Raw genomic sequence first — 27754 nt, forward strand, 5'->3', positions numbered from 1 at the left:
CACACCGGCAGCTACATGGCTAGAGACCATAACAACGATAACGGAAGAACGGTTCGAAAGGCTGCGGATTATGTCAGAGGACAGGTCGTTCTGGAGAAAACATATCCATGGAGTCGCTGTGAATCGGAAACGACTCAAGGGCACTTAATTATTTGTTCACCACTTACTGTGTGTCGGGCACTGTTCTAAGCACTGGGGTAGATACAATCTCATCAGGATGGACAGAATCCGTGTCCCAGCCTCAATTCCTATTTTCCAGGTGAAGGAAGTGAGGCCCAGAGAGGTGGAGCGTGAGGTTTGTCAACACCCTATTAATCCCATCTCTTCATCGTGGCATCGGTGGGGTTGCTCGAGGCGACCCTCTGACCTCGTGGACCCACTGACCTCCAGCAGCCCAGACCAGAAGGGCACCAAGGCCCATCCAGGGAGAGCGAGCCCCTCCTCTGTGCGGCAATGCTGCCCCCTGCAGGCCCGTCTGGGATGCACACCCTGCTGCTGCCAAACCTTCACACTCGTGCTTGATGATGATGCTCTGACCAAGTGCCAAGCACTGTTCTAAGCACTGGGGGAGATACGAGATAATCGGGCTGTCCCATGTGGGGCTCACAACCTTAACCCCCATTTTACACAGAGAAGTGAAGTGACTTGTCCCAAGTCACACAGCTGACAGGTGGCAGGGCCGGGCTTAGAACCTCTGACTCCCAAACCCGTGCTCTTTCCAAGCCACTAGCCCTGGGGTCGGATACAAGAGAGGAAACTGTTACCCGCGGTAAGTCACCATGGGGAGGATATTGCCTTCATTTCCTTGGAAATTGGCAAGAGCCAGCTGCAAGGAAAGTGCTTCCTTGAAACAAGCGGTCAAAGGGTGAGGGGACTAGAAACAGCACCCTTGTGCAGCTTTGTTTAATGGTACTTTTAAAGAGCCAATACATGGTCCGAACAGAGTAGGTGCTCAATACATACCGTAGGTGATATATTCCATTTTGTATATAGCTGGAGTGGCCTAGTTTCATGAACTGAGGAGGTATAAACCAAACAACAATGCAGTAGCCAAGAGCAAACTGGGAGTTGGGGCAAGTGGCGGTGGTGGCAAGCAAGAGACAGCTAAGGCTAGAGCTGGGGTGGCTCCAGGTGCCCCTGCAGAAATTATTTGAGCAGCAGCAAACTGCAGTTCACTGTGCCTAACAAAACACTAAACAACCTGTGAGTTGCACTGCAAGTGAAGAATAACAAGTGACTTGCAAGCTAGTCTGGCCTTAACCTGCTGATGTGTTGGAAAAATCAGAAGGGCCTATATAATTACAAATCAGAACTGTAGCCCCGGTTCTTTTTCAGTAGATTATGGATAATAACTTGTCTCTCAGAGGTAAGGTGGGAAATTAATCAAGAACTAAAAAGCATCTAAGTATTTACAGATGTAAATCTGTACATAAGTGCAAAGTATTTCTAATATGGTAGAATTCCCAGAAAAAACAATTTACATGAAGTGACTAGTAAAAACTTGCAAAGTCTCAATGCTATTCCCATGCCCACCCACCTAGAATTATTTTAATATCTAGTCTTTAAAATGTCACAGACTATCTGTGTTATGTTTCCCTCATACTCCTTGACTGAATTTATATACAAACAGTGAATAAGAAACACCTAGATTGATCCTCTGGGAAGAAACAGGGACTTGCTTATGTGGGAACAAAATCTGGTGAACAAAAGATCAAGAGTCAGGAAAGTCCAAAGACAACAGCATGCAGTGAATCATCTTTGTCACCACTGTTTATTTTTAAAATTGGATATCCTACCAGATCAAATATAATTAACAAAACATAATGCCATAACAGAACATGTCAAGTTCTCTTTTGGGGTTCCTAGTTTTTGCTGTTTTGTTAAATGGAACAACTCAGACACCCCCTAGTCACACTGTGGCTTCATGAGTGTACCTCCAAAATGATGAAACAAACAGGCTAAATAAGCACAATCATTTCTAAACAATATCTGTTGCTACCAGCCTAAATAAGAGTTTAAAAGAACAGAACAAGGACCCAGAGGGTTGGAAGAGCAAACTCTTTGATTTTGAGATTGTAAGTGGTGGAAGGAAGATATTTTAATCAAGTTGGACCAGAGGTCTTCCCTGAGTTTTTACCCAGAAGCCTTCTTGAGGGTCTCACAGGGAATCATACTCTCAGGTTAAGAAACACAGAATAAACACTGCTTTCCAACTGAATACACAAGCAGAGTTTATCAATTCTCTATGAAGAGCACAGTCTTAAATTATCATCTATGGAGACATTTTGGGAAATCAATCATTACAGTTTATCATTTCTCTCATTATTTCAATATCAAAAAGTTGGAATATGCAAATATATCTAATGCCCTAATGAAACAAGCCAAATTTGCTATAATGAAATTAATGTCTTTTTTCTAATGTGTATTGCTCAGAGTTTCAAACAACAGAGGAAAAGATATACTTTAGTGGGAGTTTGTCATTAGCTGCTAGAACACACACACAAAAAAAGCCAGATCAATATATTTAGCTCGGGATTTTGCCTTCAATTGTGGCACCAAAGGAGTTTGGAATAACAGTGCAATGGATGCCCATCTTGAAGGAGCTTATACTTATGATTCATCCAAATGCTTTCTCAGTATATTCTTTCCCTTATGATTCATCCAAATGCTTCCTCAGTATATTCTTTCCCTGGAAACAAGTTCTATATGCTTACCATCTGCATCAAAAAGTAGTTTCTTTTAACTTGAAAACTACCACCTTCAAACTTCAATAAAGGCCTCTCAGTCACGTGAGGGACCTTGCCCTGTTCACATCCCTTGCAATTTTGTAAACTTCTATCAGGTCCCCACTTTGCCTTTGTATTTCCCAGCTGAAGATTCCTAGTCATTTCAGTCCATCCTTAAAGAAGAGATTCCATTTAAAAGCCCTTCTCTACCCTTACCATCTCTATTATTTCCTTTCTACACTATGGCCACTAAACTGCATAGGGTATTCCAGGTGAGACTATAGCATGGTTTTATGTAGAGGAAAACTATCCTTTGTTTCCAACTCCCTTCAGTAGCAATGATTCCCTTCAATATCAATAACACCCATCATTTTATCAGTCTTTTTGCCTGCTGCTTCCCACTAGGCTAATGGTTTGAAGGAAAATTTGACAATGACTCTAAAAGCTCTTTTCTGAATCACGAATGACAGCTCAGAGCTCATCATCCTGCAGTTGTAGTTTGACGTCAGTATTGCCATCACTAAATGTTTCTCTTCCGGACTCCTCTTCAGAGTTCTGCTTCCTGGAATAGCTAGCCTTCTGCTGCATCACATTAATTCCCTTATTTCCAAGTCTTCTTGTCGGAAATTGGTCTTCTTTCACAATGCAAAAACATATTGCAGATAGGAAATTTTTTTTGAAGTTTTCATTCATAAATGCATAAACAATGGGATTACAGATGGAATTGGAAAATCCAATGATTTGCACAATGCCAAAAATCATCTTGATTGTAACATCATCATATTCATTTTCCAAATTATCTGGAAAAAAAAGAGTTGTTTTTAGAACATGTTTATCTCAATATGCACAATATCTTTTTTCTTTTCTACAAAATTACATATAAAGCTAAGGCTGTAAATGTTATCTCCTAGAAAAATCATTCTGGGCTCAGAGAATAAAACACATACACAGCTAAATTAAAGAGTTGGCAGCACATGTGAGCCTAAATTTATAAACTCTCCTCATTGGATTATAAACTCCATGAAGGAGATTCCATGTCACTTAATTGTTCTTTCCAATCATCTAGTTCAGTGCTTAGCATGCAGTAGGGATTAAAAAAAATTCCATTGATTGGCACAGGGAAAGGGACTTATGTGCAGAATAAAAAGATATGAATGTGCTCTAGAAGGAAAAGAACTGTCAAGGCATGCCAAATTATAACTGTATCAATAGATCTGCCCCTACTTCCATCCTGGACGTGCAATCCCAAAAGGTGTACGTCTCGGGTTATGATAGGCAAGGGCACAATGTACAAAAAGGTCCAGTAGGGCAAGTTTCCAAGGCTCGCTCTCAGGCTGCCCTCTGGCGAGCAGTGGAAAGTTTAGGTTAGCTGTGCACCCTTTACAGGAACCTATATTTCTAATAATAATAAAATAATGCTAATTATGGTATTTGTTAAGCACTTCCTATATGCCAAGCTACACTAAGCGTTGGCTTAGATACAAGATAATCAGGTCCCACATGGGGCTCACAGTCTAAGTAAGAGAAAGAACAGGTATCAAATCCCCATTTTCATAAGAGAACTGAGGTACAGAGAAGTTAAGTGAGACTTGTGCAAGGGCACACTGTAGGTAAGTGGTGGAGCCGGAATTAGAACTCGGGGCCTCTGACTCCCAGGCTCAAGCTCGCTCCACTAGGCCATGCTACACATGCAGATCTCTACACCTGGCTGCCTCCCAAGCAGAGGCAGAATCTGGGGACAACCTGAGATAGAGATACTGTGTGAATGGAGAGAGGTTCACCTCTCCGCTCGAAAAAAGGGGCCAAGTTATCCCAGTCCTGGACCCAAGTGGGAGAATAATAATTGAGGTATTTGTTAAGCCCTTACTATGTGACAGGCACTGTATTAAGCGCTGGGGTGGATACAAGCAAATTGGGTTGGACACAGGTTCTGTCCCACATAGGGTTCAAAGAACTGAGCCAAGCATTTCCAACTGCCTGTAGTTAAAGCTGCAACATTTTCCCCACTGATATCTAGGTTTGTTGCTCTCGTAAATGTTCCGTAACAAGGAAGTTGCTAGGTATCTAGAACACAAACACTAAGAGAACTACAAAAATCTCAGCATATCAGAAATAAAACCCACTCCATCCACAACTACTGTCAGGTGAATGCATCTAGCTCAAACCAGTGCTTGAGTCAAATGGGATCATACAGATCTCAGATCTCATACCTCTCCCTGACAGGCTCAGGTAAATACGCTGAGAAACTCAGATGAAAAAAAAAATGTGTTTTTTTCTTTTGAAATTATTCCTGTCTGGGTTAAATCTTTACCTAAGTTTTGTCAAAACTCAGATCTTGGGAGACATCCTTTTTGAAAATAACGATAAGGAGCTAGTGTTAAATATTCAAGATTTCATTCCCTACAAACATGTCCTGTATATTAAGGCATCTGTTGGTTCACCAAGGAAAGAAACAGACTTAAAGTGGCGACTGCTCACTGTATTCAATCATCATGTGAACAACATGGAAAGGAGCCCAGCCCACCGCAAACAGCACCACCACGGTTACCATCATCACAATCGCTCGCTTCTTCTTCCTGGAATTACAGGGAAAAAATTATAGGGCAACACCTTGTACTCAATGTCTCATTAGCACACAAATAACGTATGTATATGTATTCTCCAGCAAGATAAAAATGTTAACCCCAAGCTCTCATCTAAATATTTAAAAGCATGCATTGCACAACTACAGAAACCCAGACAGCAACTACATCATTTTCCAGTCTGTTACTTCTGATTTCCCTTCTTGGGAGTTCTGATTACTATAATGAAAATCTAGCCTCCACAGGCTTACAGCGAATGAGCTGTTTGTTCTAAAAAAATTGATATCAAGAAGAGAACAATGAATGTTATTTCCAATCGTTCCAATCACTTTTATTGGCCAACATTTTCCATTAAAAAAACCCAAGAAAAATCTGAAGCCTCCTAGAGGGCAGCGGCAAATGCTGCAAGTCATTTTCTCTGTTTTATTATCTACCAAGATATTTGGATACTCATGGGCTCACTTTTTTCCCCTGTTTCAAATAAAAGAGTAGGCTTATTCCTGTAAACAAACTGCTTGAAGGCATGAGAAATTTCCTTCCAATTCCATTTCAGTTTCTCAATTGCTTGTTTTATTCACCTCAAAAAAAAAAGTTCTTCCTCATTACCTTGAGGGCCCTCTTCAAGCTTTCCATATTGGGTTTCACGTGTGTGCACACAAAGCACGCAACTAATTTCTAAGGGAAAGGTTGTCTCAAGCTTCTCACCTTCTAGCCCATTATTTTCATATTACAGCCCAATACTTGTTTCAGTGGATATTTCATTGCACTGCTCTAATTCTTGTGTGGCCTGGGATACCCTTTGACCCCAAGATTTTTTTCCAGCTGTGCCTGCACTCTCAGGTTGCCCCATTTCATATCTGTGCTGCTATGAAGTACATAATCCTGAACCTGATCCCTATTATAATTGCCAATTTTTCCAACCTATAATTCTAGCTTTTTCCTGGATAATTTACCCCACCCATATTTGTGGTGTCATTAGCAAATGTTAATTTTCAGAGTTTTAATATCCATCTCTTCATTTTTCCCTTTACCTATCAATAAGGTCCTGCTGACTGCCTAATGAAATATTGTCAAACTGATCTGCTACTTTCCCATCTAGCAAATATCTGAAACCTCTACCTTCCCAACTCCAGCTCCCCAGGTCCTTTCAAAATTACCCCAGTTTCACTATGGCATTTTGAGAAATGAAGAATACATTGCCACCTCTAAATCAAAAGCTTCATAGCAACAATCTTCACCCAATTCTCTGCTTCGCAAAGCCTCAACATGAGGTAGAATTGTGAAATAAAGATTCACAGGAAGAGAAAGATGATGGTTAAGTGAATTGGCTTATCCAATGGGGCATGTCAGAGACAAAGCAGGAAATGGAGTTTTAGAGACTTTAGCAGAATTCTATTTTATAAACCACAGAAAATTTATTTTTCCTATTCTGTCCCTGCAGTTTTGACTCATTGATCTGATCAACTTTAAGCAGCCCAGCCTATGACTAGCAATATGCCATCAGTAATTTATATTAATATCTGTCTCCCCTTCTAGCTCACTGTGGGCAGGGAATGTATTATATTGGTATACTGTTCTCTCCCAAGCACTCAGTACAGTGCTTTGCACACAGTAATCGCTCAAATGTGATTGACAGAGATGCAGATTTTAGACCAACCACAGCCCCATATAGAATGTCTACAATAGTTAAACTGCTAAAAGCTCAGAGAACTACTGAAAAAATTCTAGCTGCTACTGAACAACCACTGTGAACAGCCCTTAGTTCAATCTACTGAAAGGGAAACCTTTGGGTTTAGGAGTTATTTACAATATTCCAGGTCCAGGATTACATTCTGTCTCCTCTGCTGGCCACCTAAACAAATATCAGTGACTGAACTAAACCTGCTTCTCACCCACTTGACAGATATATGGGGCTGCTGGAACCTCCAACTCTCCAATTTCCAGCCCCTTTCCGTACTGACTGCCTACCTCGATCCTGAGGCTATTCATGGGGTAACCAAGTAGAGAGACAAAAATGAGAGATACTTAGAGAGCACTTCAAGATTTCCATCAGGATGTAAGCTCCTTTAGGGCAGTAATAGCATTTACCAACTCTTATATTGTACTCTCCCAAGTGCTTAGTACAGTGCTCTAAACAGTAAGTACTCAGTAAATGCTACTGACTACCATTCTTCAGATCTGGCAGGGAAACAGGTGGGTGATCCTCTAGACTGTAAGCTCACTGTAGCCAGGGAAATCACCAACGGTTACACTGCACTCTCCCAAGCACTTAGTAAAGTGCTCTGCACACAGTAAGTACTCAAATGATTGACTGATTATAGCACTGTTGCATATACTCAGCCCAAACAGTGTTCACATACTAATGTAGATCTTTCAGTCATATCTATTGAGCACTTCCTGTGTGTAAAAGCACTGTGCTAAGCAGTTGGGAGAGCACAATATAAAAATGAAACAGACACATTCACTGCCCACAAGGAGGATTGCCCATACAAGATCCTTAACTAAAACAGAGGTTCAACTAGGAATAACAATAGTTTCTGATGTGGACACAGTAGCTGAGTTGCCTTAAGCAAATACCATTACCTCTCTGTGCCTTGCCTTTCCTGTCTATAAACTGGGGATCCTTCCTACAGAGGGAGATTAATTATGAGGATAAATGATGTAACAGATGCCAGTGAGCTTTGAAAGTAAAAAGTCATCATTACAGTTAATAAGCTCTTAATAGTTTGGGTTACTACAGGATATAAACTCATTCATGGAAATGGAGTAATACAGATCAGACTGACCTAGTTTTAAGTGAACATATGGTAACAAAAATCCATTTCTTCAATTTACTTTTTTTTAAAAAAAATGGTATTTGTTAATTTAGGATAAACTCTTTACATATCAAGATGTCAAGTGAGCCTCCCTAAAATTGGAATACCTATAGGGTTTTCCCCATTCTGTTTCTCTACAAGGCCTGAGAGATTTAACGTGGTAAAGCAGCAAGGGCTTAGTGGATAGAGCACGGGTCTGGGAACCAGAAGGATCTGGGTTCTAATTCTAGCTCTCCCACTTTGTTGTGTGACCTTGGGCAAGTCATTTCACATCTCTGGGCTTCAGTTACCTCCTCTGTAAAATGGTGGCTAAGACTGAATCCTCTGTGGAGCAGGGATTGTATCCAACACAATTATCTTGTATCTACCTCACCTCTATCTACCTGCCTGGCACATAGTAAGCGCTTAACAAATACAATTATTATTAGTGCCTGCCCATTTTAAGCCCCATTTTAATGTTAAAAAAACAAAAGCCCAGGGAAGTTCATTAAACTTTAAGGTAGATAAAGATAATCAGGTCTGACAGTAGCAACCCAGGTAAGGGTCCAATGGAACAGAGCCACCTGTAACGGGAGGAATGTAAGTTTTTTTAAAAAAATTCAATTCCTTTCCCTTTGGGCTGCCTAACAACAGCCATGGTCGAAATCAAGTCCATTAACATATGTTAGATCTTCAAGGAATGCCTAGAGCACTGACCGCTCTCCAGAGCTTGGATGACGCCCCAATATTGAGTGTGCAACACTTTCAAACTACAAAGTGGACAGTAGGGGTCACTGCAGATTAAGAAATAATAAAGGATTTCCTTGCATAATTAAGAAATCCCTAGGGCACCCCAAGGGAAATACAGAAGTTTAAAAGCCCTGATGAGAACAAAAGTAACCATAGATATGAACATTTTTAACCACTTATGGATAGACAGAAGCCTTTGGAAGGACCAAAAGCTAGATAACAATTTTTTCAAAATTTCAGATCAGAAGTTCCAATTTCAAAATGGTACTTCTACTTTGCTTCTTCATACTCATGGTCCTGCTAAGTTTACTTGTCCAACTCCTATAATCCTCAAAAGAATTCCTAGAACACTAGACCGAAAACTAGGGATTCTGAAAACAACAGTTTCCTCCCAATTAACCTGAAAGTAATGTAAACAGAGGTGATGATGTTATCATACGCACCTGGATATTTTAGACATTTCATTTCCATGGATAGTTTGAAGTACCGAGGCATCTCCCACTCTTTTCTTTACCCAGAGTTCATAACCAATTTTACTATACAGCAAAAGCATCAACACAAGAGGAAGGAGGAAGAGTATGACAAGGATAAAAGTAGTATATATCTTCTGATGAACAGGACTGGTCCATTCTTCCAAACAGCACACATATTCTTTTTCATATAAAAAGTCATACTTAATCTTTAAAAAAAAATAAAGGAAGTCATGAAAATAATTATACAATATGTGAATATTAAAGAGCAGTAACAAGCCCTATCCCATTACCACGGTGATTTCTTAACCACTTGCACATACCTCTGATGGCAAAAATGATTCAAGCATGACATTCTCCCTCCTCTCCTCAAAAAAACAAACAAAAAAAATAATTCTCAAAGACATTTTCCTGGCAACTTCAATAGTCTTACTGTAAGAAAACTGGCTTTCTGAACACTACCCTCTCCAAGTTCCCTACATTGGGGTTTCTCCTTTCTAGTTATGTCATCTCATTCCTGAAAAATTATGGACCTTTCTTTTTCTCCAGGGTATTTCATCATGGAGATTTTCAAATCACATGGGACAGTCCGAAGACAGCCAAGACATATACCGGATAACATTACGGTGCTTGGCTTTTTATGTTTAATTGTATCATTCAACAGAAGTGAGCCAAGCTTGGCTCACTTTGTTCTCAAGAAAATAAAAAAATTAAAAGCTTGTTTATTCTCTGCAGCAGTAATACATTTAAAGTTTAGCATTAAATTCTACATTATATAAGACTATTAACACTATTACATCGAAGAACACTTTTGCTCCACCCACATAGAGTTTTCGTGACATGAACCTATTGTCTCAAAGTTAGGTGGCACAGGATTGAATCACCAACATTGTTGAGACCAAACTCTAACAAGTTGTCATGAAAACAAGCTCAGTAGGTATCAGATCCCTGTAAGAGATAAGGAAGCTCATGAACTAGATCAGCTAGTTGAAAAGAAGCTTCTAATCCTAAAATTCCTAGGAAGTCTCAAACTGTGGTCAGATGGGTATCGGTTAGCAAAGAACCAGAGTCATTTTGATATCTGGAACACTGTATAAATTTTTGTAACAGAGCAACTGATTTGTTAAATGTACTCTTTGAAAGACCTTGCCTATTTTGCATATAACGATTGTGGTATTTGTTACGTGCTTATTATGTGGCAGGCACTGAACTACAAACTGGGTTGGACACAGTCCCTGTCCCACACAAGGCTCACAGTTAATCCCCACTTTGCAGGTGAGGTAGCAGGCACAGTGAAGTGAAGTGATTTGCCCAGGGTCACACAGCAAATACGTGGTGGAGCCAATATAAGAACGCAGATCCCTCTGGCTCCCAGGGCCATGCTCTTTCCACTAGAATATAACACTTATATTAAAAGACAATCATAAGTGCTTAATTTTTTTTTAAAGAAAAAGCTAAAGCACAAAAGTGTCAAAGGTTTCCTCTGCGTAATAAGATTAAAAGTTATAAGTATCAACAAAATTGTAGCCGTTTCACCCACTCTAACTCAGCAATTTTAAAAAAAAGCCTTAAAAGCCTTGTCTCACCTATCAGCCCTGGTGCTAGTATCTTTATTCAGATAACTCCCAACCCCTACCACCAAATCCTGTACTGTAGTAAAAAACCTGAATAACATTCTGTGGGCCCCCAAGGAATAATGCAAGATCAATATTTTGGAGAGAAAAGGATGAAATCCGAGGTGTAAATAAGGTCTTTTGCTTTTTCCTTCATCTATAAAAACAGAATAATATTTGGTGGAAAAGATTTAGCTTGAAGATCAAGTCTACTTCTGAGCCAATGTGCCAATAAGGGCTGTCTAGGAGGAAGCCTCAATGGAGGATTTATATTGAGAGAAAGTGATTTATGTATGCCTGCATTTACACGGCATGCGAACTACAGCCACGGAGATGTGATGTATGTCAGGAGAGAAGTGGAGGTAGAAGAAATTTGCAGGAACTCATGTGAAAAGGAAATCAGAAAGAAAGTTTATGTGCCTCAGGAGCAGACAACTTAGGGAAAATTCTCTAGACAGCACAATCCCAAGTGGCCAAAAGACTGGATTTAAATTTAATGTGGACCCCATCAGGTTGTAAACTCCTCTTGTGGTCAGGAATAGTATTTTCTACCTTTACCGTGTTCTTTCAAGCACGTAGTACAGTGCCCTGGACACAGTAAATGCCCAATAAATACTACTGATAATTGATTTTAGTGGGTGCAAAAGAAGGAAGGATTAAATACTCCCTTAGATAGCATCAGTCATACTCACATGAAGCAAGTATTGTTTTGATGATAAGGTTTTGGTAAGAAAATCCACTTGGGACCTGAATCTGCCCAAGACAAAGGCCAATCTAGCAAAAGCAGAGATTCAACAAAACAAGACTCCCATTTTGGAGGGCCACACACTATTTGAACCCTAAAGCCTGTAGGCCCAAGTTTTCTACATCCTGCCCCTGTCCCCACTGCCATCCCAAGGAGTTCTATCCCTGATCTGAGGAAAACCATTAGGAGAGAAAGGACCCAGTTTACTTCTTTTAGGTAGCATCTCTCAATCAGGAAGATAAAGACAATTATGAGGCATCCTCTTGGCCTCACTGCAAAACACATTATCTGCACAACTCCATCATGTCGCTTGTCAACCCTTACCTGAGAAATCACCACCAAAAGTAAAAAAGCAAAATCCCCTATCTAACACCAAGTCAGGCACCATAAGATAAAGACAAGTCTGGTGACTGAATTAGGTTAGATAAGAATTTGGGGATTCAGTACTGTACTTTTTTATTTAACATTAAAGCCTTTCAGTGTTCAAAAAGATTTTAGAAAACACTTGCTGGGAGATACCCGACCCATCGGAGGGCTACACTAGCACTTAGAAATGCCCAGTGAAATCTTTCAATTTATCCAATACTTTCTAGTCTGAATGCAGAAAACTGTGCTGACAAAATAAGATTTTTCCAAACTATACCTCCAGCCTCTGCACATACCACATGGGAGATCCAACGATAATTGCCACCAGCCAGACTGCACCTAGAAAGTCAGAAGTTCATTAGGCAATGATGCCTCCAAGAGAAGTCAATCAATCATACTTATTGAGTGCTTACTGTGTGAAGAGCCCTGTACTAAGCGTTTGGGAGAGTACAATACAATAGAGTGGGTAGACATGTTCCCTGACCACAACGGGGCAGACATTAATATAAATACATTATGGATATATATACACACATATATATATATATATAAGTGCTGTGGAGCTGAGAGAGGGTTGAATAAAGGGTGCAAATCCAAGTGCAAGGAAGACACAGAAAGGGAGTGGGAGAAGAGGAAATGAGGCTGTCGGGAAAGGCCTCGAAGGAGACGTGCCTTCAGTTTGTTTTGAAGGTGGGGAGAGTGATCGTCTGTCAGATACCAAGAGGGAGGGCATTCCAAGCCAGAGGCTGGACGTGGATAAGAAACAGTGGTGAGATAGAGGAACTGTGGTACGGTCAGTGGACTAGCATTAGGAGCAAATTGTGCGGTTCGGGTTGTAGGAAATTAGCAGTGAAGGGTATTAACACTTAGTTATTTGCAACTCAAGGAGAGATGGGTGGCTCAAAACTTCAGACTAGACCTCAATGCAATATGCACGTGTGTGCTCTCCAATCACAGATATCCCTCATCCCCGATCAAATTTCTCCATTCTGTTTCACAGGACCTTCATCTTGAATTATACATACTTGCGGGAGTTCAGCTCTTTCCAGGAATGAACATTCAAGACCTCAAAATAATAATGATGATGATGATGATGATAATGATAATGGCATTTATTAAGTGAAAGCCAAGGGACCTGCCACAATGGAGAAAGAAAAAATAAAGCATCACTGGGTAGAAGAGAAGGAAACCAGGGCATGAGAAGGGTTGAGGAGGGGGGTAGGGTAATGAGACTATAAGGGAGCTGCCAGGAAATATGAAAATATGAAGGACATATGACCAGGGTCCCAAATAGCACAGGTTTACCTGGTGCTAGCCAAGGACTACACGACACTTTCACTTCTAGTGAAGGAATGAAGTCCTCCTGCTATTATCTTACTGCCTCCTCCTCAGCTCAGTGAGGCTCATCCCATAACATCTCAGTATTAAATGCCTTCTAGTAGTTGAATTGGTCATAATACATATTATTTGCTAGCGTTCCTCTTACTCATCTTTTTCCATTCTCTCACAACTACATCTTGCCTCGTGCTGTTCCATCCACTTGTCTCTAACAAAATTCCAATTTTTTCTTAGTATACTTCCTTACATACATCCTGTTTTCTGATAAACTCTCAGAGGAGTATTTGTTATTTAAAGTGGAAAAGTCTCTGCACTGAAAAATGAATATTTTGAAGATAAATGTGATGGAAATTAAAAAAATTAAACTGGCCTGCTTTTATTTTTCCCCAACTGACCTTTCTCTCAAGGACAGAATTTGCATAATACAGTCAATGATTATACTAATAATAATACTTGTAAAGCACTTGCTATATGCCAAGCACTGTTCTACACACTTGAGAAGATACAAGGCTATCAGTTTCATATATGGCAAAGTCTTGGAGAGAGGCAGCACTTGAATATGGAATTAGTCTTTCCTTACAATAGAAATAAAAGCTTAATCATTCATTCCTTAGAGGGTAACAATGGGTATAAATTTATCTCTTTGATTACTGTACCTCTTGCTGCTGATTGTTTATAAACAACCAACTCTTCTAGGGGCATACTAAAGAAGATTTTTGAAATGCTTAGTCATAGTCATTGAGTAAAGAACTTTCCTCATTTAGAAACTTGGGGTCTGGAACTTAATTCTGAGTTTATCACCAGATTCCTTTCCCCAATATTGGCCAGACTGGCAGTTCAAGAATCTTAAGTGACCTGCCCAGTTCTAAAATGTTTGTCTTGAAATGGTCAACAATGATGTGAATGGTGGAGCTCATCTCACCAGCCATCTCTAACACTTTTGCATTTATTCTGATTCTCAACACTAGTTTATATATTTTTTTTGAGTTGAGCATTCAATTACTCATGGGGATTACTCATTTGTAAACATTTTAATGTCTGTTTTGCCTGTTAAGAGTATAAACTCTTTGTGGTCAGGGAATGTGCCTCATCATTCTGTTGTATCTTCGAGACCTTAAGTGCAGGTTAACCAGTGGGCACTCAGCAAATACTATTACTAATAAATAATTATGGCATTTATTAATTGCTTATTTGGGGCTAAATGCTGAGGTAGATAAGGTTATCAGATCAAACACAGCCCTCCCACATGGAGCTCACAATCTAGCTCACTCCCATTTTACAGATGAGGAAATTGAGGCCCAGAGGACTAAAATGACTCATCACATAGCTGGACAGTTGCAAAATTAGCAATAACTTCCAGATCTGCCAATTTCCAGCCCCATATCTATCCACTAAAGACACACCAGCTCCCAACTATTAGTACCACCTTACCTAGCATTGTGAAGGCTCTCCGGTTGGTGTATTGCCATTTCATTTTTAAAGGATGAACAATTCCTTGATGTCTTTCCACTGCAATGCAGGTCATAGTGAGAATCTCAGTCACAATAGCAGTACACTGGACAAATGGGACCATCTTGCAAGCAAATGCCCCTGGAAAAGGCAAAAGAGAAAAGTCAACCTACACTTAATTAAAAAAAAATCAAAGTAGATATATGATAGATAGATGGGGACACTGTACATATGCATCTCCACTCACAGGATGACAAGTTGACTTCAACCTGGTTTTGTCCCCAACACTAATTAGGCCCAGCTTTTGGAATAGTTTGGGTTCTGCCAAACCCACATTTTCATCCCATGTCAGGCTATAGCCCAGTAACAATGGAAATTGAACTTTGGATGCAGTTTCTGTTAAAATATAGATACCAGGTTGTGCTTTTCCAACAGCATTCCACTCCTTTTTCAAACCTCAAACCCAAGGTGGGTGTCCATCTTAGCTTAAAAAAAAAACAAACAAAAAACATAACCCCACTGACAGTACTTTGCACACAGTAAGTGCTCAATAAATTATTGAATCAATTTAACAATCTTCTAAAGCACTATTAAAAGACATCATTTTAATCTTTAGTAATTTCCAAGTGACATGGGAATATTAAAACACCCACTCCTGACTGGTTAATTCAACAACCAAATAATAGCATGACCTAGGGAAAGAGAATGGGCCTAGGAGTCAGAGGACCTAGGGTCTAATCCTGGCACTGCTAAATGCTTGTTGGGTGACCTGGGGGGAAGTCACTTAGCTTCTCTGTGCCTCAGTTTCCTCATCTATTAAATTCAGATTAAGACGAGCCCCATGAGGAACAGAGACTGTGTCCAACCCAATTAGCTTTTATATACCCCAGCGCTTTGTACAGTAATTGGCATATAGTAATTGCTTAAATATCACCATCATTATTACTATAATTTTTATAAATCATTAATTCCCTGGGAATGTGTTTCAAACAGTAATTGATTCTTTGATAGGTAGAGCAGTGGGCCATTTGTAAAACTCACTGTGGGCAGAGAATGTGTGGTTATTGTTATACTGTACTCTCCAAAGCCCTTAATACAGTGCTCTGCACGCAGTAAGTGCTCAATACAATTGAATGAATGGATACAATACATTGTTTTTCATTCACCACTCTACAATGGAAAACAGCTGACACCTTTAATAAAGGGCAGTGATATTTCTCATGTGGTAGCTGGGTTCCTGAGGGATAGCTGGACAGACCAGGCCCCCACGGAACTAAAGCAAGCCCAACATCTGATGGCTTCCTTTATTCCTGTAGAACAACCTGAGTGACCTCTGGTAGAAAAGAGGGCCTCAAACAAATCTGTTCTCTCCAATAAGTAGCTGTTCATTTAGTTTTACATTTTAATAAGCTTTCCCTACCCTCTCCCTTGTTTCATTTAAACCCCACAAAGCATGAAATGGAGATGGATTATCATTAAGTCTTTACCATAGGGAGCTCTTTGAGGTGAGAAGTTCCTTAAAAACAAAACTTTCTGATTAATGTCATGGCCTGGAGAAAGGAGCGTGGGCCTGGGAGTCTGAGGACCTGGGTTTGAATCCCATCTCTGCCACATGTCTACTTGGTGACTTTTGTGCCTCAGTTATCTCATCTGAGAAATGAGAATTATGACTGTGAGCCCCATGTGGGACATGGACTGTGTCCAACCTGATTATCTTGTATCTACCCCAGTGTTTAGTACAGTTCCTGGCACATAATGAGTGCTTAACAAATGATTATATATATATATATAAAAAGATATACCCAGGAACCCTTCCTGGCCTTTAGGAATAAGGTGGGAGGCCTGAAACTACTCCTTCCCTCTACTTGCTCCCCTGCCATCTTCCCCACTAAGGAGATACACAAAATGGAACATTCCATGCATAGATTGGTGAAAACTTGTCCTCGGGCAGATATGACGTTCCCCCTTCCTGGGATGCATCACCAATAGAAGAAGTGGAAACTCCTTCCTGTAAAATGAAGGCAAGGGAAGACAGATTGGATTCCCAAAGTCTCTCTATCTATGGCATCCTACTGCATTAGCAGAAGCAACTGCATCAATTTTTAGTCTCATTCTGAGAACAAGATAATCATATTAAATTATATTTTATACATTGGAAAAGCTTTGAGCCCACCAGATCCAACATTGGGATGGAAGCAGGGGATGAAATACAAAACCTGGTATTCTAGTTTAAATACACAAATCTGAACAAGTCCAAGAATAAGAAACTCAACAGAAAGTTTTGCAAGTTATCCTGCTTGCATAATTAGAGTTACGGCTATTGTCTTAGCAAAATGAAAGCCTCAATTGCCAAGCTCCCTGGGCATCTTTTGTCTCAGTAAAATGAAAGTCTCACATGCCAAGAACCCTGGGCATCTCTTCAGGTTCTCACCATCCAAGAAGATCCTACATCATGTTCTTAGTGCCAGAATGCAAAGCCACAACATAAAAGTTGATGCCATCCTGGTCTCCCCAAGACATCTTCCAACGCAAAAGAAATCGAATACATTGCCTGTAATGCTGCCACATTAACTGCATTTAAAGAGCAGTCAGTTCTAAGTGACTCCCGTCAATGAATTCTGTCTTGAGAAGCTTTATGTGAACATGAGCTTGTAATTACTCCCCAAAAAACCTCATACTCATCACCCTGGAAATTCAAACAACTACAGAAGCAGCATGGCATAGAGTATGGGCCTAGGAGTCAGAAGGTCATAAGTTCTAATCGTAACTCTACTATTTGTCTGCTGTGCGACCTTGGGCAAGTCAGTCCACTTCTCTGGGCCTCAGGTACCTCGTCTGTAAAATGGAAATTGAGACTGTGGGACAGGGATTTGGCCCAACCCAATTTGTTTGTATCTCCTCCAGTGCTTAGTACAGCACCCGGCACATAGTAAGTGCTTAAATACCACAATTATTACTATTATCTAATTCCAGGGGAAAAACAGTGTACCCTAAAAGCTTATTTGCTAGCTTGACCTGGATAGCAATACACAGTGAAGGGCATAATTGTTGAAAATTTTCTGCCAGTTAGTAGGACAAGTAATTTCAGCCAACAGGACTCATTTATGATTATGGAATCAGGCTGATTGGAGAAAGTGGTTTAGCCATTACCTGAAAAACTATAACTAGTCTCAAATTGATTCTGATCTTCCAGATGAACTGCCGAGGGTCCTGGCTTAGGACTTATTGTCTCTGATTGGCCCAGGTCTCCTGTCACTGGTGTTCAGCTTTGACATCCCCACTACCAAGCTCCCTGCATGAAATTGACCAGTGGACAGACCGATCTATCCTTTGACATCACCTCATGTCCTATTAAGAGCGAAAGAGTTCTTATACTTACAAAGGCCATCATTTATTTGCAAGAGTCTCCTACACAAATGAAAAGGAATTCAGAGGAGATGCAGGAATGGAAATTTGCAGAAAACAGCCAAAGGGCAGTAACCCATCATTATGCTGAATTGAAAGGCTTGTTACCACAGTTACCTGGCAACAAACTGGTACTCTGACCACTGCACCTGATGAGTTGCTCTGGAGACATGATTTCTATGGTTCCAGGGGCACACTCCCAACTGTTCTACTTAACCTTCCTCACCCTCTCCCCACCCTCACAATCAGCTTCAACCTTTCCTCAAATTAATAAAGATCATTAAGCCTTCGTTAGAACAAGCCATTTTCTATTGTCAAGTGGGGCATCAGCCAACATTATCACTTCGCTTTTCTGGGTGGGTTTCAACAACATTTTTTTTAAAGTATCCAATGCTTGCCCACCACAGTAAAGCAACTGCCGTGACTGTCCACAGAACTAGAACATCAGGTCGAACTGCAAAGTAATGTCCAAAAAATAGCAGGTCAACATGTATTTGAGCCTTCTTACGTCACCCTCTTAATCATTTCCAGTTTGGCTTTCTCCCTAAAGTACTTGGTGCATGGCTGCCCATTCCCAACCTGGTATCTCTCAAACCCATCTGTCAGGAATAGGGGAAAGTCACATTACAGATCACTCTGAGTGTCTTCATTAGGACTTAAAAAAGAAAAAAAAAAGGATATCTTACTATACAGTCTGTTGGGGAAAAAAGGCAGTCAACCAAATCTACATGACAAGACAGACCATTTTTAATCGCAGGCTGCTGAAGATACATATAGTCTAAATTCAATAGATGAGAATATTTATCCTGCAAACTGTGTCTTCCTGTCAAGAGAAATTCCAGTATAATCTATGCTATTTCATGACTACACTGTTTAAGAAGGTTATTGTGCCAAACTTTCAGCTATCAAGAATTTCAGAAATTCACATATAAAACAAATTTAATAAGCCCCTTTGATATTCTCCAAGACACAAGATTATTAGTCATTATGACATTGGGATTTTTTTTATTAAGGTGGTTAAGATTATAGCAAAGGTCCAACTGCAGTGGTAGATACATTTCACTTCTGGTTCATCTTACAAAGACAACTCCTGAATGGGAGCCTAATTGAAAAAGCTGGGATTTTCTCCAGGAACTTGACAAAGTATTTTTTTTTTCCATTCTTGAAGTTGTTCTCAGATGTTCTCTTTGGCTATTCTTAAAAGTCTACCACTCTTTCAGTCAAGAATGGTCTTCACTTCTTCATTGAGAAAAAGCATGAAATAAGACTGGACCCTTTCAAAGTGCATTTGACTCTGGAAAAAGAGTTTACTAAGCAACCTGCTCGTCAAGAGAACCCTTCAAACAACAGGCCATAAGAAAATGAAATCCAGAGAAGATAACTAATTTTTAATGGTATTTAAGTGTTTACTATGTGCCAAGCACTGTACTAAGCCCTTGGGTAGTTATGAGTTTGGTACTGTCCATATCCTGTATGGGGCTCAGAGTTTTAGATCCCCATTTTACAGAAGAGGTAAACTCAGACATTAAGTGGCTTATCCAAGGTCATGCAGAAGACAAGTGGGAGAGTCAGGATTAGAACCCAGGCCCTCTGACTCCCAGATCCATGCTCTTTCCACTAGGACACACTGCATCTCACGCAGATTGAAGTTATAGAGGAAGCCAGTAGCAAAGCTGGCACTAGAACCGAGATCTCTACATTGTCTATTCACTTCAAATCAGGCACTGTCCACAGATGTATCCCAGGAATCTTGGATATCACATTTGATTAGTGTCTATTACGAAGTATGGTCATTCTTACACAGGATCTTTATGGTTCTCAGGCCCAGAAAAAACAGAAAAGAGCCCTACAGACACCCTGACTAGCCCCCTTTGTTCCTTCCCACTCCCAACCTCACACTACTTATGTACTTATCTGTTATTTATTTATATTGTCTGTCTCTCCTCTCCAGACTGTAAATTAATTGTGGGCAGGGAATATGTCTATTGTTATCTTGTACTCTAAGTGTTTAGTACAATTCTCTGTACACAGTAAGCTTCCGAACTTCATAATAATGAGCTACAGTAAGCTACATACTAATAAATGATTGAATGAATGCCTCTCCTTTCTTTTCCCCATCTATGGGCTTAAAATCAGGTGGAGTTAGGATATTCCTATTACATTTCAGTGTGCTGAGGTATCAAAAATTTTGGGAAGTAATGTTCTGGAGCAGCAGACTTTAAAAAAAAAGTTTATTTCAATTTCAAAAAAGTGATTTCAATCTCTCTCCCCTCTTGGATTTGGTTTGAGTTTTGATTCTGATTTTACATTGCCCTCATCTGCCAATACTGGGGTCAAGTAGTTCTTGATACCAAAACAGTTCCTGCTCCTTCAACAACATTTTTCATTAAGGTTGAACATCTTACTGGGTCCATATTTTATTTAGAGAGTTCATTTTAAATTTTTAAATCAAGGGTAACAGCTTAATATTGATGTACCCAGAAGCTATCCCAGTGGCAGAATTTTTGCTATAAAACTGGCTTTTATTTGCTTTCTTATCAGTAATTCCCTACTATAAACAACAATTCTTCTTCTAGTGTTCCAAGAAACCTTTCAAAAGAAAATAGTCTTGAAGTGCCACTTCATAATAGTCATTTCCCCTAAGAATTTTGAGGAATGTGAAATTTGGTGTAAGTCCAAAGTCAACTATCATAGTGGCAAAAGCCCTTAATCTTTGTTTAAACCAATCAGATTTCTAAACTTTCAGAGCTAGAAGGGGGCTCAAGAGATCATCAAGTCCAATCTCCTTCCTTTGGGCAAGAGCACAGTTAAAGCATCCAGAGAAATTAAGCTATTTTCCAATGAATGTAAAAAGACTTCCTTAATTTTGCTCAACAACTCTCACTACTGGTAAATTCTCCTTAATGTTATATTTCAAGACCATTTCCTCCATTGCATTGACATTTAAGCCCATTTTCTCTACTCTTTTGTGGTGATGGAAGGGGGAAAAAAAAAGATATTTCTTGCTGAAAACCTTTACTTTATTTTCCACCGAGACACCCTGTTCTTTTTCTGCCATACACCTAAGCCAGTATCGCTCTAAGGAGTATTTCCCAAGTTTTCCTTTCTTCTCCATTTGTACTGAATTTCATTCTGTGTTTTTTTGCCACTTCAATTGGGCAAGGTCATTGTGAATTTAATCCTAACTTGCACCATAATAAGTGTGTTCTCTATGTTCCATTAAGGTTACTGACATAAAAGGGATTGATTCCTACAAAGCCAAGCTCTGTGGAGAATGGCTTGTTAGGTCCTCTAAAGGAAGCAGCGTGGCTCAGTGGAAAGAGCCCGGGCTTCGGAGTCAGAGGTCATGAGTTCGACTCCCGGCTCTGCCACTTGTCAGCTGTGTGACTGTGGGCAAGTCACTTCACTTCTCTGTGCCTCAGTTACCTCATCTGTAAAATGGGGATTAACTGTGAGCCTCACGTGGGACAACCTGATTACCCTGTATCTACCCCAGCGCTTAGAACAGTGCTCTGCACATAATAAGCACTTAACAAATACCAACATTATTAAAGCTGACCTAGGGATGGTAGTGCTAACCCGTTTAGTCTTTTGTCTGGCAAGTGTAGCTTAGTTAGGCCCTCCATCACCCCTGTGGCAAGGGAAAGGAGAGGACCATCTATTTAGGGGGTGAGTATCCTTGGTGGGGTACACAAGGCATACATCCTGCCATCATAAGTACGGTCCTTCCACCAGTACCAGGTAGAAAGTACAATTGAGAGAGAGGGTCACAAGTCGACTTTTGACATCACCTTCCCCTGAAGCATTTCCATCATTCTGACACCACAATCTAACTGGATAGAGCAGAAACGTACGGAGGAGTTATGGCATGGTGGAGAGAGAGACACAGACAGAGACAGACAGAGACCTAGGAATGGCATGGAGAGGAGAAACAGAATGGACAGCAGAGGAAAATGGTTCCATTCCATTCATTCAATCATATTTATTGAGCACTTACTGTGTGCAGAGCACTGTTAAGTGCCTGGGAGAATACAATATACCAAGTGAATACAATCTTCACAAACGGATGCACAGAGCATATTTTCTCTATGACTTTTCCTGGATAAAGGTTAAATACGGTGCCCAAAGACAGTGAATCTCATTTAAGGTAAATTTATCATTATACACTTTAGTAAAAAGGAATTCTTTACTTCTTTAAATATATAGTACACTCCCAAGCACTTAGTTCTCTGCATACAGTAAGCACTCAATACCATAATTAACATTTATATCATAGGACAATTCCATGATTGAATTATTTCAACTAGGAAGAGTTTTTCTTTCCAGACATAGGACCATATTATCAAAAAGCAGTGGTCTCTTGACATACTTCAAAGTGTGAATAACATAGTAAAAGAAATGTAATCCAGTAGCATATTGCAAAGCTGCCAGATTGCATAGACTCTTGTAAATTAATTGAAGCAATTACAGGAAAATTTTCTGAAGATCACAAGCTCCAAACAAAGCTGTGTGTAGGCAATTAGTGAAAGATTAAGTACATGAAGTTACTGGGCACAATTCCCTAGTCCTTTCTTTCTCATTACTGTGTTTACTAATATTTTACACAGCCTGCTTTCCAAAGACCTCTCCACAGAGGTCTCCAAACTCTTCACAGTTTCAGAAAACCTACAAGTCTTCAAAACTTATTCTTCTTTCCCCCAGTTCACACAGAAGGAGCATGGCTTTGTGGATAGAGTCAAAAGAACCTGGGTTCCAATCCCACTTTGCCACATATCTGCTGTGTGACCCTGGGCAAGTCACTTCATTTCTCTGGACCTCGGTTACCTTATCTGTAAAAATGGGGATTAAGAGAGTGTGAGCTCCATGTGGGACAGGGACTGTGTCCAACCTGACTGACTTGTATCTACTCCACTGCTTAGCACATAGTAATTGCTTAAAGTACCATTGTTATTATTATTGCTAATAATAATAATAATCTGGTTTTTTTGTAATGTTTCCTAACACTACTTGAGAAGCAGTGAGGCTTAGTAGAAAGAGCCTGGGTTTGGGAGTCAGAGGACATGAGTTCTAATCCCAGCTTTGCCATTTATCTGCTGTGTGACCTTGGGCAAGTCACTTAACTTCTCTGTGTGTCAGTTACCTCATCCGTAAAGTGGGGGTTAAGAGTGGGAGCCACATGTGGGACAACCTGATTACCTTGTAATCAGCTAATCAGCACTTAGAACAGTGCTTGGATCATAGTTAGCGCTTAACTACCATAATTATTATCTATACACAGAAAACATCTCATTTCCTAAAGGTTCTCCCAAGTTCACATTACACTGCTCTGCCCACAGTAGGTGCTCAATAAATATGACTTCCTTAAGCCCACATTTCCTCTTCTCACACTCCGTTCTGCTTCACCCTTTTTCCCTTTATTCATCCCCTCTCCCAGCCCCACAGCATTTATGTACATAACTGTAGTTTATTTAATGTCTGTCTCCCCCTGTAGACTGTAAGCTCATTGTGGGCAGGGAATGTGTTTATATTCTACTCTCCCAATTACTTGGTACAGTGCTCTGCAAACAGTAAGCACAATACAACTGAATGAATGATTGATTAGCTGACACTAAAAAAGTACAGTTCCAAAAGGGGCTTAACTAAGTGATTCTTCCAGAATGGTCTGCTCTCTGGCCCCTCAACAACTGGAAAGAGGTCCACTAGGGAGCTTGAAGGTCTGTGATGGATATTCTTATCCTGTGTTATTTGGATGTCTATCTTATTCAATGTGCCTGCCTTCTCCATCTTCTCTTCCCTTTCTCCCTTCCCTGCTCTGATGCACATGGTGGGAGCTTTTTTGATCTGGGCTCGGGTCTCAACACACAAGAACCTCTCCAACATGACCCCTCTCATATTTAAGAGGGATCGATTAGACTGTAAGCCCGTCAAACGGCAGGGACTGTCTCTATCTGTTGCCGACTTGTTCATCCCAAGCGCTTAGTACAGTGCTCTGCACATAGTAAGCGCTCAATAAATACTATTGAATGAATGAAAGGATCAAGACAAAGTCTGGTGCACAGAAGGCAGGGTGGACTGGGGAATCCAAAAGCATGGGACTGGGAGTCCGAAGTCCTGGGTTCTAGCCCCAACTCTGTCCATGGGGCCTACAGTGTTACCACAGCCTTCAATTTCCTCATCTGTAAAATGAGATTTTAATTCCTGCCTCTCCTTACCTCAAAGGGATAGGGTGATATGATATAACTGATGGGAAAGCATCTTGGAAAAGCAGAAAGAACTAGATAGAGAAGCAGCATGGTGTAACGGATAGAGCACAGGCCCAGAAGTCAGAAGGTAACAGGTTCTAAGCCCAGGTCTGCCACATGTCTTCTGTTTGACCTTGGGTGAGTCACTTCTCTTCTCTGTGACTGTTACCTCATCTGTAAAATGGCAATTGAGACTGTGAGCCCCACCTGAGACAGGGACTGTGTCTAACCCGATTTGCTTGTATCCACCTCACAGCTTAGTACAGTGCTTGACAATATAGTAAGCATTTAAATATCCTATTATAATAATGGTAATGTGGAAGAGTCCCTGGGCCAGATAAGCATATGCATATGTCCCAATGAGCCCTGTATCAGGTCCCAGTGGCCATGAGGTGGTAGGCCGTGGCCCACACCTGGCCACTACCTATGCTGTATGACACTGGAGGCAGAAGGGCATCCTTGGGCCCAGGCCAGGCTGGTTACACCTGCTGATGAGGTGTCAGTTAGGGAAGGACAGGACTCCCTCCCTCTGAAAATGACTAAAGTGTGCCCCACCGGGTTGGCTGTAACGCTTGGCTACCTTCTGGGGCTGCCACTGGCCAAATAACCATCAGGGAAAGCCAATCCTTGTTAGCTACCATTCCTCCCTGCAGAAAGAGCATGGCCTAATGGACATAGCATGGGCCTGGGAGTCAGAGGACCAGGGTTCTAATCCCAACTCCACCAGTTGTCCACTGTGCGACCTTAGGCGAGCCACAACTTCTGTGCCTCAAGTTACCTCATCTGTAAAATGGCGATTAAGACTGTGAGCCCCATGGGAGAAGCAGCGTGGCTCAGGGGAAAGAGCACGGGCTTGGGAGTCAGAGGTCATGGGTTCGAATCCCAGCTCTACCACTTGTCAGCTGTGTGACCGAGGGCAAGCCACTTCACTTCTCTGTGCCTCAGTTACCTCATCTGTAAATGGGGAATTAAGACTGTGAGCCTCACATGGGATGACCTGATTACCCTGTATCTACCCCAGCACTTAGAACAGTGCTCTGCACATAGTAAGCGCTTAACAAATACCAACATTATTATGTGGGACAGCAAATGGGTCCAACCTGATTAGCGTGTGTCAACCCCGGCACTTAGTGCAATGCCTGGTACATAGTAAGCGCTTAACAAATACCAACATTATTATGTGGGACAGCAAATGGGTCCAACCTGATTAGCGTGTGTCAACCCCGGCACTTAGTGCAATGCCTGGTACATAGTAAGCCCTTAAAAAAATACCATTACCAAAAAAAAAAAAAGTTTCTCTTCTTCCCTCCCTCCCCGGAATGCCATTAATGAATCCCCCAACCTCTTCCTGATTCCTCCTGCTGAAGGGAGGGTACATGTCTACCAACTCTCACGTAAAATAATGCCCGGTACACAGTAAGTGTTCAGTAAATACCACTGATCACCTAATGCCCTCTCCTCACTCTCACAGCACTGAGAAGCAGGGAGAGAGTTCCAATTCCTTCCCTCAATCAGCGGGAAGAATACGTTCTAGCTCCTTATCCTTTGTTAAAGCAAAGGAAAAAAGTTGTGAATTTTCTTCCCAGTGGCCCTGAGCTTATAGGGTCTCACCAGTGTCTCTATTCTGTCACCACCGCCCACCTCCCCTTCTCCAGAACGGGCTCACTCTCTGCCCCACGCTGGGACCATCCAAATCTCTGCCCGGGATTGGGGAGAAAAGGAACCAAGCCATTAGCGCTAGAAAACCCTCTGTCCAGGAGCGGGGTGGGATCCAGAGGAGACGGGAAGAAAGAAACGCGAGCATGAAACAGGGACGGGGGAGGAAGGGGAGTGGAGAAGCCCTGGGCGGACTGGAGCAGGGAATGTGTCCGTTTATTGTTATAGTGTAGTCTCCCGAGCGCTTAGGACTGCTTGGCACCCAGTAAGCGCTCAGTCAATATGAGCGAATGCAAAGGGAAGGGTAAAGTAGGGTATGGGGGGAAGGTGAGGCGGCTGGGGCAGGGGATGGAGAGAGCAGCACCTGCAGCAGCAGCACCTGCAGCAGCAGCACCTGCAGCAGCAGCACCTGCAGCAGCAGCACCTGCAGCAGCAGCACCTGCAGCAGCAGCACCTGCAGCAGCAGCAGTACCTGAACCTGCAGCCCCTGAACCTGCAGCACCTACAGTACCTGAACCTGCAGCACCTACAGCACCTACAGTACCTGAACCTGCAGAACCTACAGCACCTGCAGCCCCTGAACCTGCAGCACCTACAGCACCTACAGTACCTGAACCTGCAGAACCTACAGCACCTGCAGCCCCTGAACCTGCAGCACCTACAGTACCTAAACCTGCAGCACCTACAGCACCTGAACCTGCAGCACCTGCAGCCCGTGCCCCAGCCCGCTCACCTCCCAGCCAGTTGTTGGAGATGTTCTGGAGCAGGGTGAAGGGGACGCAGAAGAAGGTGACGAGCAGGTCGCTGAGGGCCAGGGAGCAGATGAAGACGTTGGTGACGGTCCGCATGGCCTTGCGGCGGGTGACGACGTAGAGCACCAGGGCGTTCCCGCCGAGCGCCAGGGCGAAGATGAGGGCGCAGCTGAGGCCGAAGGCCAGTTTGGCGCGCAGGGGCAGGTCGGGGACGGCCACCAGGGGGCGCAGGCCGTACAGCCCGATGAACTGCTGGCGGCTGACGTTGTGGGCCCGCAGGAGGCGCGACAGCTGCTCCGGCCCCATCGCGCCGCGGAGGGAAACCGCCCCCCCCCCCAAAAAACCCCGCTCGGGACCTCCCCGCTCAGCCGCACGCCTCCCCAGGGGCGGACACCCCCACTAACGAACACGCTCCAACTTTACAAGCTGCAAAGCCAAAAAAAAAAAAAAAAAAGTTAGGGAGCGGAAGGATCCTCCAAGAGGGACTAACTTTCGAGGCGGAGGGATCCCGTCCAGACAGGTACTTATAGAGAGCCGACGGAGGAGGGGGCGGGGCTTAGCTCGGCCGGGAGCCAATCAGAGAGCGCCATTGGGAGGCCACGCCCCCCCTCCCAGGACCGGTCGCTGAGCCTCCTTGCACCGTCCCGGCTGTGGGCATTCCTCCAGTCGTATTTCTGGTTGTTATTATTAATAAAAGATTAATAAGTTATAAATAAATGATCATAAGTTAATGATAATGATGGTGATGTTTGTTAAGCGCTTCCTATGTGCCAAGCACTGTTCTCAGCCCTTGGGGGGATGCAAGGTGATCAGGGGTTCTCCCGTGGGGCTCACAGTCTTCATCCCCATTTGACAGATGAGGGAA

General features: G+C 41.9%; 1 protein-coding gene across 1 annotated transcript; it reads right to left on the reverse strand.

Annotated features, from left to right (window-relative positions):
• Positions 1 to 1743: 1743 nt before the first annotated feature.
• QRFPR (pyroglutamylated RFamide peptide receptor) lies at positions 1744 to 27248 on the reverse strand. Its single transcript, XM_029076327.2, has 6 exons — positions 26871 to 27248; positions 14817 to 14975; positions 12325 to 12386; positions 9297 to 9532; positions 5205 to 5302; positions 1744 to 3526 (listed from the first exon to the last, which is right to left on the reverse strand). The coding sequence occupies exons 1-6, from the start codon at positions 27193 to 27195 to the stop codon at positions 3198 to 3200; spliced, it is 1209 nt and encodes a 402-aa protein (XP_028932160.1). The 5' UTR covers positions 27196 to 27248; the 3' UTR covers positions 1744 to 3197.
• Positions 27249 to 27754: the final 506 nt, after the last annotated feature.

The sequence above is a fragment of the Ornithorhynchus anatinus genome, chromosome 12, assembly GCF_004115215.2.
Source record: "Ornithorhynchus anatinus isolate Pmale09 chromosome 12, mOrnAna1.pri.v4, whole genome shotgun sequence".
Lineage (NCBI taxonomy): Eukaryota > Metazoa > Chordata > Mammalia > Monotremata > Ornithorhynchidae > Ornithorhynchus > Ornithorhynchus anatinus.